Below are 11,583 nucleotides of genomic sequence, written 5' to 3'. Positions count from 1 at the left end.
TGGAAGCTGAACAAAAAACAGTTCTTACCCGCTGATTATAAATGAACTTCTTATATGAGAAATTTTGTGTATTGAATGAACATTCAGTCAAAACCGTTGTTGGGGTAATTAGGAGCGAGTAATTAGTAATTAATTAATTACTTTTGGATTCTTCAATAAATTCTGTAAATATGGGAATATTTACCGAGTTATTAATTGATTAAGATACTCTTTAGGAATCTTCGGGGCACCATCCCTTTAATTAGAAAGGGAAATGAATCCAAAACTCTTATCAGTCTATCAAGAAGATGTGAATCCTAGGAGCAGAAATTTCAACCAACACAAAGTCTTGAGGCAAAATCTGAATTTTATAACATTTAATTAAACAAGGAGATTAATAATGCAAAACAATTTGATATAATTGGAGATGTGTGTGTGTGTGTGTGTGTGTAATGGAGGATGTCCCCACAAACACTAAAAACACGTATGAGTGTGTGTGTGTGTGTGTGTGAATGATTGCTTCGTCCTCCCAGAGCACTAAAAACATGTACGTATGTGTGTGTGTGTGTGAGATGGAGGATGTATGAATGGGGCTTTGTTTTCCCAGGTGTGTGGGGAGTGTGTGTGTCTGATAAGGCTGGAGGATGTGTGTGTGATTTTTCTTCTCTCTCAGATGCAGGCAAAGGAATTAGACTTAGTGACTTAAAAATCACAATAAAACTTAACTTTAACACTTAAAAAGTTGACAAAACACTTCAGAAAGATTGAAAAACAACAAAGGTCACTAATTATTTAATCTAAACAGAGTCGGTAGCCTGGCCACAGCTTACCGACAGTAACCCAGATTAAATAAACAATAAACAAAAGATCTTACTTCACGGTATATATCTATAACGTGTTTGATTACGGAAGATAGGGAAAACAGTTTGATAATTCGAAGCAAGTCACGCGGTCGACTGCTTATCTTGGTCTAGAAGAGACGAGAAAAGGTAAAAGTTTAAATGAAATAAAACTTGCAGGAGCAAAATCCTCTCTGAGCGAAGGCAAGGCGTCCCTTGTGAAGTTCGCTGGTCAGATGTGATTTACGCTTCTCCTCCCACGAGTGTCTCTCCACGGGCTGGACACAGAGAGAGCAAAGTTTCTTTTTGTTGTGAGTTTGATAACTTACAACGTCTCCGTGAGCTTGATGGTTTTGGAGTTGCTTTTCCAGCGGCTCAGTGTTCGCACTCTTCAGCCTCCAGGCCTCGTGCGTGCTTGAGTTGAATGGAGCTGGAGCAAGCAGCGTGTCCTTTACACCAGTGCAACTGGTACACAAGAACAGTTAAGTTTCGTTTTTCGTTGAAACTTATAGTTTTTGAGCTGGTTGTTGTGGTGATGTCATAACATTGTTTCCCTATGCAAAGCATCATGGGAAATGAAGTGTCTTTTGGCGCTGATGTTTAATATCTGCTTTTCAAAGCAAATTTAGAACAGTCTTTTGGAGAAAATTACTGCAGCAATTTCTCATGAGGGCATACCCTCAACACCGTTAAGTAATTACACAAATATCACTCTCTACTGACCTTACCAAAGATGGCTGGTCGAAGCTATGAGCTGACCACACTCAAAATGGCTGTGAAGCTGTGGTCTGACCACTCTCAAGATGGCGGTTTGATGCGCATGTGCCGTCCGTCACCTGGAGGTTAGCACAGTTGTAGCCGAGTCCGTGTCTCTCACCGAAATGTTTAAAAAAACACGCTAAATTTACTCGACCAAATCGAATTTATTTGTCCCTTTGTGGGTAGCGGATTTAGAAGACAGAAGCTGTGTCGAACGATTTGCGGCCACGGTTTGCAAAGTCCGTTGTTGCCGAAACCGAAAGCTAAGCTGTACCGGTCTGTCATGGTGAACAGAGAGCTGAGTCAGAAGGCGAAGATCTCGATTTACCGGACGATCTACGTTCCTGCCCTCACCTATGGTCATGAGCTTTGGGTAGTGACCGAAAGAACGAGATCGTGGGTACAAGCGGCCGAAATGAGTTTTCTCCTAAGAGTGGCTGGGCTCTCCCTTAGAGATAGGGTGAGAAGCTCGGTCATTCGGGAGGGGCTCGGAGTAGACCCGCTGCTCCTCCACATCGAGAGGCTAGGCTTAAAACATTTTTTATTTTATAGGGCCTATGGTTTGAAGAGGAATAAAAACCACACACTTCAATCTGCGAAAATGTAGTATTTATTCAAGCTTTCGGTCAACAGAGGTTCATCAGGAATTGTAAATGCTCATACAGAGAGTTCCTATTAAAGGAAAAAAAACAGCTGATGTCGAACACCTGTGTCAATTCCACACAGCAAGGCATTATGGGGGTTGGAGTCCCTTTCACATAACATAGTGCCTTGACACAAGAAGTTAGCAAAATCTTATAAAAACACTTCCAAATCATCTATCAAGAGAAAGAGATTAAAATGTTGCAGGCATCAAGCTGGAAAAGCCATAATAGAGCAAGGCAATAAAGTTACAAGTCACCATATATATTATCTTATATTTAGAGAAATACAGACATTTCAAAGTCCTCATTCAGTCCCAGTGGTTGGAGCATATTAAGAGTGTAGATCCAGAACAGTTCCCTTTGACAATGTTTTTTTTATCTATGTTACCTTCTCTGTGTAAAGAGATAGGTTCAATCCCCTAGAATCTAAGTGAAGATACAGGATGTGAACAATCATGGAAATGACGTGCTACTGGATAGTTCAAATCCTTACGTCTGAGCTCTTATGTTCATTGATTCTTTGTTTAAGTGGTCTAGTTGTTTTACCAATACATACTTTATCAAAGGGTCATTTCCACAAATAAATTACATTTTTTGAATTACACGTAATAATGCCCTTTACAAAAAATCTTTTTCCTGTTCTAGGATGTCGAAATTCAGGAGTTTTCACAGTATTGTGACACTGAGCAAAGTTTCCACAGGGGTAATTTCCAAACCGCAGAGGAGCAAGAGTTAACTGTTTTGGTGGATGCAGGCTGTTAGCTTTCACAACTTTATTTATATTTGGACCACTCATTTAAACAAATAAAGGTGGATGTTGAAAAACGCCTTTTAGGGATGGGTCTACGACCAGAATGTGCCAATGTTTTAAAATGGTTTGCTTTATTATGTAAGCCTGGGGAGTAAAGGTAGTTATACATGTAACAGAGTGTTGTTTTTCTTTATTTGTACTTTTTTTTTTAAAGTTCAGGTTTAGGTTTGGACAATGCAGCAACATACGCCTCCTCATTGCACTGATTAGAGTAACCTCTATCTAGAAAGCGTTGTTTCATTTCTACACTCTTCTCATTATAATTTTCATCAGAGTGGCAGACGCCTTGGTCTGAATAATTGACTTTTAGGAAGACCATATTTGAAAGAGCCTGGATGAGAACTAGAAGCAAGCAAGAGTGTATTACGGTCAGTTGTTTTCCAATATGATGTAAATAGACGGCCGTTGTTTATTTCGACCCACATATAAAGGAACGGGACACGTACAAAATCAGAATGCAGGGGAAATATTAAATCCAGATTACAGCCATTTAGGAAAGACACAAAATTGTTAACTTCGTCATTAATCCCTTGAAAAAGACAAAATATATCATCCAAATATCTAAACCATTTAAGAATTTTATGGTGGAATAAATTTATTAGTGGATTGAAGACAAAAGTCTCTAAAAAAACCCATACATAGGTTGGGATAGTCTGGGGCAAAGGTGGAACCCATAGATGTTCCCTTTAATTGTAAGTAAAAGTCCCCAATGAAGGAGAAGATGTTGAATCTCAATACCATTGATGCCATTTGAATGATAATTCTTTGCAAGGTGAGTCTGTATGGTTCAGTAGGTAGAAACCTAGGCCTCTGTCATGGGAAATATTGGTATAGAGGCTTTCTACATCAAGGGTGACCAATGCAGTATATTTTTGAATATACTGAATTTCTGAGATTTTATTGATAAAATCTGTAAAATATTTAATATAAGATGGAAGATTTTGTACATATGGTTTAATGAAATGATCAACAAAATCTGTTAGGGGTTGTAGAAGAGAATATTACTGGCTACAATAGGTCTACCCTTAGGATTAACTAAACTTTTATGGATTTTAAGTAACATGTAGAAAACTGGATCATTCAGTTGGCAATAAGCTTCTTTTTTGTAGTCATCCATATTCTGTATGACAATTGCACCCCCTTTTTCTGCAGGTTTAAAAAAGGGAAGATCAAAGTGTAACAAAATGCAGTCCAATCACACAACTAAAAGATCCTGTAATACCTGCTCCACCAGCACACCTTTTCGTCTTCCATCACCATAATCTTCCCCGTCACAATTCTGTCTGCCCCCTCAAATATGCCAGCCTAGAACCTTCCCTGCTCTCTACATACATTTATGTTTATAATGTAGGAAATGAAGAAAACTATTTTCTCCTTCACTGGACTTTAGATTTTAGAATTGTAAACTGTTCAGGAGGTTGTACGTCCCTCAGTCCACTGTATCTACAGTATGTTGGCCTCACAGGAGCCGGGCTTCAGGATCTGTAAAGTTACAATATGTTTAACAGCTTTTCTGAACCAGGGATAAAACATGGCATAGATCAGAGGGTTTAGACAGGAGTTAAGATAAATGAGAAGGAATAAGAATGATACAAATGTTGTAGTTGTAAAACTATCTATAAAATAAAAGCAGCAGTAATATGGACAGAAACACATCAGATACACAACAACAAGAACACCCAGTGTTCTGGCTGCTTTTAGCTCTGATTTCTTTGTTTGTTGTTGCACTGAAAGCTGAAGGGTGACACTTCTATTGTGAGAGTACATGGCACGAGCCTGAGTCACAGCCACCACAAATACTCTCATATACAGAACTATGATGACTGTAACTGGAAATAAAAAGGATATAAACAGATCAAAAGTTCCTACAAAATAATCTGCAGATACTGTACATTCTCCAATGCATGAATTACTCCTGCCTGGCTGAATCAGCTCATCTTTTAAGTAGAACATTTCATAGAAAGCAGCACAGCTCCAACAGAGACAAACACAGTGTTTCATTCTTGGTAAGGTTATTCTGGTGGGATAATGCAGAGGGTAACAAATAGCCACATAGCGATCAGCTGATATGAGAACAATGGTTCCAATTGAAGCACTGAGAGAAACAGAGGCAACATAATAGTAAAATAAACATGTGATATTACCGAGAATCCAGCATTTTGTCTTTCTAAAGATTTCAAATGGAATGATTAAAAAGCCAATAAGGAAATCTGACACAGCCAGAGAGAGGATGAGGATGTTAGAAGGTTTCTGGAGCTTCCTACAAGGAAACAAAGTCAGTCAGTGAGGTTAAAATAACTTATGCAGCATAGAAACACATTCTAATCAGAAAAATAATATTGATAAATGTGATGTTTTTCTTTTTAATACCTGCCTGAAATAGGAGACTGAGATTATGATGAGGAGGTTTAGAACTGCTGTGATCAGAGAGAAGAAGGACAACACGATGTTCAGGAGGACAGCTTCAGACCAGTGAGGTGTTGGCCTCCTGCAGGACCTGTTGAGTTGTGGAAAACAGAACTCAGCTCCAATCTGAATCTCCATCATCAGATGGATACTGCTGTCTGAGCAGAACCCTGTCACACAGATCATTTATACTTTTCCTTCATTACACATTTCCAATTTCATCTGAGCACTAACATTACTCTTCCCTTGTGGCCAAAAACATCAAGGCAACAAAAACAGGCTAACATCATATGATGTTAGACAGACGTCTCCATGGACTAGTAGAGGCCTGTCCGTAGGGGGTTTTAGGTCACCATCCTCACTTACTTGAAACAACAAAAAAGTTAAAACCTCAAAAGTTATTTATATATTTTAGGGATCTCCTTTTTTGGCATGTGAGCTACTTTTACACAATGAAAGTATGATTAGTTCACATACATACTTTTCATGTGTGAATAAGCTTATTTTAATAATGCTATTTTACTATATTAACATGCATTGCATTCACAAGTTGATTTCTCTTTATCATCAATGTTATTAAAACATGTTTTAAATATAATTAAAAAGTTGAAGGAAAATAGTGACATTCTGAAAATTAAACAACACATATTTTTTATCACACTCCTGAGCCTTCCTGGTAAGGTCTATTCAGGGGTTCTGGAGAGGAGGGTCCATCGCATTGTTGAACCTAAGATTCAGGTGGAGCAATGTGGTTTTCGTCCTGGCCGTGGAACACTGGACCAGCTCTATACCCTTAAGGGATCCTGGAGGGTGCGTGGGATTTTGCCCAACCAGTCTACATGTGTTTTGTGGATTTGGAGAAGGCGTTTGACCGCATCTCTCGGGGTGCCCTGTGGGGTGTACTCTGGGAATAAGGGGTACCAGGCCCTCTGATGCGAGCTGTTAGGTCCCTGTATGACCGGTGTCAGAGCTTGGTCCGCATTGCCGGCAGTAAGTCGAGCTCATTCCCAGTGAGGGTTGGACTCTGCCAAGGCTGCCCTTTGTCACCAATTTTGTTCATAACCTTTATGGACAGGATTTGTAGGCACAGCCAAGGTGTGGAGGGCAGTGATGCGGGCATTGTACCGGTCTCTCGTGGTGAAGAGAGCTGAGTCATAAGGCGTAGATCTCGATTTACCGGACGATCTACATTTCTGCCCTCAACTATGGTCATGAACTTTGGGTAGTGACCGTAAGATCGAGATCGCGGATACAAGCGGCCGAAATGAGTTTTCTCCGAATAGTGGCTGGGCTCTCCCTTAGAGATAAAGTGATAAGCTCGATCATTCGGGAGGTGCTCGGAGTAGACACTAGTGATGTGTCGGCCGCGAATGAACCTGCTCTAAGAGCCGGCTCTTTGAAGTGAACAACGGGAGCCGGCTCATTATTGAGAGCCGTCCCCTCCCCTCCCCCTCCCCTCTTGCTTTGGTGAAAGATACAGGCGATTGGTCAACAAGTGTAACTGTGTGTCCAGACTGTCCACACTTAGAGCAGTAGGGGCGGGGAAGAGGGACGATCAGACTCAGACACACAGCAGAGCACATGCGGGTGGAGGGAGACGAGAGGGAATGAGGAGGAGGAAAAGGGCGAGCAAGAGAGAGGAGAGTGCGACGAAGACGGTGAGAAAATGAGTGCCAGCAGGCGGAAAGTGGAGATTTCTTAAAGTGTTCAATTATTAAATCCATAGAAGTGATAAAAATTTGATATATTGTATTTTTTTACATTAGTAAATCATTTTACATATAGTGTTTCATTATTTTGGTTATAAATGTACTCTACGCAACAGAAAATCTGAGGAGCCACTTGGGACCCGAAGAGCCGTCTCGTTTTGGTGAGCTGAGCCAAAAGAACCGGCTCTCTAAAAAGAGCCAGAATTCCCATTAGTAGTAGAAACGCTGTTCCTCCACTTCGAGAGGAGCCAGTTTAGGTGGCTCGGGCATCTGGTCAGGATGCCTACTGGACACATCCCTGGTGAGGTTTTCCGGGCATGTCCAACCAGGAGGAGACCTAAAGGTAGAGCCAGGACAGGGTGGAGGGACTATGTCTCTCACCTGGCCAGGGAACGCCTTGGGTTTTCTCTGGAGGAGCTGGCCCAAGTCGCTGGGGAGAGGGAAGTCTGGGTCTCTTGCCTTAGGCTACTGCCCCGCGACCCAACTCTGGATAAGTGAATGAAAATGGTTGGATGGAACATATTTTTTAACTGGTCAGATAATGAAACACAAATCTATGTCGTGCGAATATTTTAAATGGATCAGTAACATAACTTTTTGAGAACACGGGAACAGCTAACCTGTTCTTGCTCAGTCTCTGATGCTGTGCTCTGCCCATAGCCTCAGCAGCAATGTCAGCTTTTCATAGTATTCAGCTATTTTATCATAAATGAACAAATACTTCCAAAACCTATCAAATGTCTTGGTAACACTTTACAATAATGATCCCAAAATTGGCTCACCTAATGAGGAACTAATGATAAATGAATCAGGATTTAATGGTTGCCTAAGCTTCACAACCACTCCATGGTGGACTTATTAGCTGATTCTTGAATGATTACATAATGGTTGGTTGTACGAGTTGGCAGATGGCTGAAGGATCAGAGGAGACATTTGTTACCAAAAAACAGCACTTTATTCTCCACTCAACTCCTAACTACTGAATCACCATGACAACTCAGTAATTTACATCATAGGTACACTTCAACTGTGAGAGACAGAATGTGAAAAAAATCCATGAATTCACATGGCAGGATTTTAAAAGAATTTATTTGTAAATCAGGGTGGAAAATAAGTATTTGGTCACTTCAAACAAGGAAAATCTCTGGCTCTCACAGACCTGTATCGTCTTCTTTAAGAAGCTTTTCTGTCCTCCACTCGTTACCTTTATTAATGGCCCCTGTTTGAACTCATTATCTGTATAAAAGACACCTGTCCACAGCCTCAAACAGTCAGACTCCAAACTCCACTATGGCCAAGACCAAAGAGCTTTCGAAGGACACCAGGAAAAGAATTGTAGACCTGCACCAGACTAGGAAGAGTGAATCTACAATAGGCAAGCAGCTTGGTGTGAAAAAATGAACTGTGGGAGCAATTATCAGAAAATGGAAGACATACAAGACCACTGATAATCTCCCTCGATCTGGTGCTCCACGCAAGATCTCATCCCGTGGGGTCAAATTGATCATGAGAACGGTGAGCAAGAATCCCAGAACCACACGGGGGGACCTGGTGAATGACCTGCAGAGAGCTGGGACCACAGTAACAAAGGTCACCATCAGTAACACACTACAATGGCAGGGAATCAAATCCTGCAGTGCCAGACGTGTTCCGCTGCTGAAGCCAGTGCATGTCCAGGCCCGTCTGAAGTTTGCCAGAGAGCACATGGATGATACAGCAGAGGATTGGGAGAATGTCATGTGGTCAGATGAAACCAAAGTAGAACTTTTTGGTATAAACTCAACTCGTCGTGTTTGGAGGAAGAAGAATATTGAGTTGCATCTCAAGAACACCATACCTACTGTGAAGCATGGGGGTGGGAACATCATGCTTTGGGGCTGTTTTTCTGCTAAGGGGACAGGACGACTGATCCGTGTTAAGGAAAGAATGAATGGGGCCATGTATCGTGAGATTCTGAGCCAAAACCTCCTTCCATCAGTGAGAGATTTGAAGATGAAACGTGGCTGGGTCTTCCAACATGACAATGATCCCAAACACACCGCCCGGGCAACAAAGGAGGGGCTCCGTAAGAAGCATTTGAAAGTCCTGGAGTGGCCTAGCCAGTCTCCAGACCTCAACCCCATAGAAAATCTATGGAGGGAGTTGAAAGTCCGTGTTGCTCGGCGATAGCCCCAAAACATCACTGCTCTCGAGAAGATCTGCATGGAGGAATGGGCCAAAATACCAGCTACTGTGTGTGCAAACCTGGTAAAGACCTATAGTAATCGTTTGACCTCTGTTATTGCCAACAAAGTTTATGTTACAAAGTATTGAGTTGAATTTTTGTTATTGACCAAATACTTATTTTCCACCCTGATTTACAAATAAATTCTTTAAAATATATGAATATTTGAATATTTTAAATGGATAAGTAACATAACTTTTTAAGAACACAGGAACAGCCAGCCTGTTCTTGTTCAGTCCCTGACGCTGTGCTCTGCCCATAGCCTCAGCAACAATGTCAGCTTTTCATAGTATTCAGCTATTTTATCATAAATGAACAAATACTTCCAAAACCTATCAAATGTCTTGGTAACACTTTACAATCATGATCCCAAAATTGGCTCACCTAAAGAGGAACTAATGATAAATGAATAAGGATTTGATGGTTGCCTAAGCTTCACAACCACTCCATGGTGGATTTATTGAATGATTATGCACCAAACTACAGTTCAGAATACCCACCATTTTTGGAGACTTTGGAAGGGGTTCTGGAAAGTGCTCCTTCCAGTGACTCCCTCGTTCGGCTGGGGGTCTTTAACGCTCACGTGGGCAACGACAGTAAGACCTAGAGAGGTGTGGTTGGGAAGAACGGCACAGCGAACTGAATTCAAGCTGTGTTTTGTTATTGGACTGGTGTTCATATGTGCTCTTGGCACCAGGATACCTTAGGCCGCAGCTCGATGATCGACTTTGTTGTTATTTTGTCTGATCTGAGGCCGCATGTCTTGGACACATGGGCCAAGAGAGGGGCGGAGCCAGTTTATGAAGAAGTTCTCAAAACCAAATGTATGTAAAGTTGCAAATTAGAACTTCCAGTTAACTCTATCAAAAGCCCTTTCTGCATCTAGAGATAATATACTAGTTTCTATGTTTCTACTGTAAGAGAAACCTATCAAATTAAGTAATCTACGTGAGTTTGTGGATGACTGTCTACCCTTGATGAAACCAGTTTGGTCAGGGTGTATAATGAAGGGGGTTATCTTTAATCTTTTTGCCAGGGCTTTATAAATTATTTTGAGATGAACATTAATAAGAGAAAATGGGCAATAGCTGGTAGGAAATGCAGGGTTTTGCCTGGTTTTAAAAAGAGGCTAATATTGGCTGAATTCATGTTCGGCTGTAATCTGCCACTCTCTTTGATTTCCCTCACCGTTCTGAAAAATGTTAGAGCCAGAATGATCCAGAATTCTTTGTAGAACTCTGCTGGAAACCCATCTGGACCTGGAGCTTTCCTATTAGTCATGGATTTAAGGGCTTCCTGGAGCTCAGCTGATGTTAGTAGCAAGTCCAGGACTGTAGCTTGGCTGTCTGATAATTTAGGAAGTGTTATACTGTCAAGGAACTCATTGATCTCGTTATCTGATGGGTTTATCTGTGGTGAGTACAAAGTTTGGTAAACTCTCTGAAAGTGTTGTTTATGCTTTCAGGGTCATACACTATATTGACTCTTTAACAGCAGATATGGTAGTGTTCTCTTTATTTATTTTTAATTGGCTAACTAAAAATTTACCTGATTTATTACTATGCTCAAAGTTTTCTATTCGTAGTCTTTGTGCTAAAAATTGTCTTTTTGTCAATAATTCCATGAAGTTCTAATTTAGCTTTACGCAATTTGCTCAGTAACTCTTCTTCTGTGGATGCCTCTAAAAACTTAATGATTTCTTCTAACTCCTGAATACGTTTGTATTTTGTTTTTTTCTTATGTGATGAGAAAGAGATTATTTCACCTCTCATCACAGCCTTTCCTGCCTCCCAGAGAACAGATGCTGATGTTCCAGGCAGGTCATTATGTTCTAAATATAAAGCCCACTCTTTTTTGAAAAATTCTATAAAACCTTTGTCTTTAAGCAGTGATGTATTTAACCCCCAGTTTTTGCTTGGTGGGATTATCATCTTATTTACCAGAGTTAAAGATACTGGAGCATGGTCACTAGCAACTATAGGGTGTATCTCAGTGTCTGAAATGTCAGCCAACAATGAGCTGCTGGCTAGAAAATAATCCAAACGTGAATGAGAGTGATGGACGTGTGAGAAAAAAGTATACTCTCTACAGTTAGGATGAGGAGATCGCCATGCACAACAAAACCCATCATCACTCATGTACTGTTTAACTATATTAGTGGATTGCCAATTGAGTCCCAGCTGTACTGAGCCTGTCTGTTAAGGAATTCATC

At 40.8% G+C, this 11,583-nt stretch overlaps 1 protein-coding gene across 1 annotated transcript; it reads right to left on the bottom strand.

The window, feature by feature from the left end:
- Positions 1-4,475: 4,475 nt before the first annotated feature.
- Positions 4,476-5,576, bottom strand: LOC129159910 (trace amine-associated receptor 13c-like). Its single transcript, XM_054737044.2, has 2 exons — positions 5,403-5,576; positions 4,476-5,288 (listed from the first exon to the last, which is right to left on the bottom strand). Exons 1-2 carry the CDS (start codon positions 5,574-5,576, stop codon positions 4,476-4,478), a joined length of 987 nt encoding a protein of 328 aa, XP_054593019.2.
- Between the last annotated feature and the right edge of the window lie 6,007 nt (positions 5,577-11,583).

This window comes from Nothobranchius furzeri, chromosome 2, assembly GCF_043380555.1.
Source record: "Nothobranchius furzeri strain GRZ-AD chromosome 2, NfurGRZ-RIMD1, whole genome shotgun sequence".
In the NCBI taxonomy this organism is placed as follows: Eukaryota; Metazoa; Chordata; class Actinopteri; order Cyprinodontiformes; family Nothobranchiidae; genus Nothobranchius; species Nothobranchius furzeri.
The sequence above is the reverse complement of the archived record's forward strand: the minus strand, read 5'-3'. Positions and strand labels throughout refer to the sequence as shown.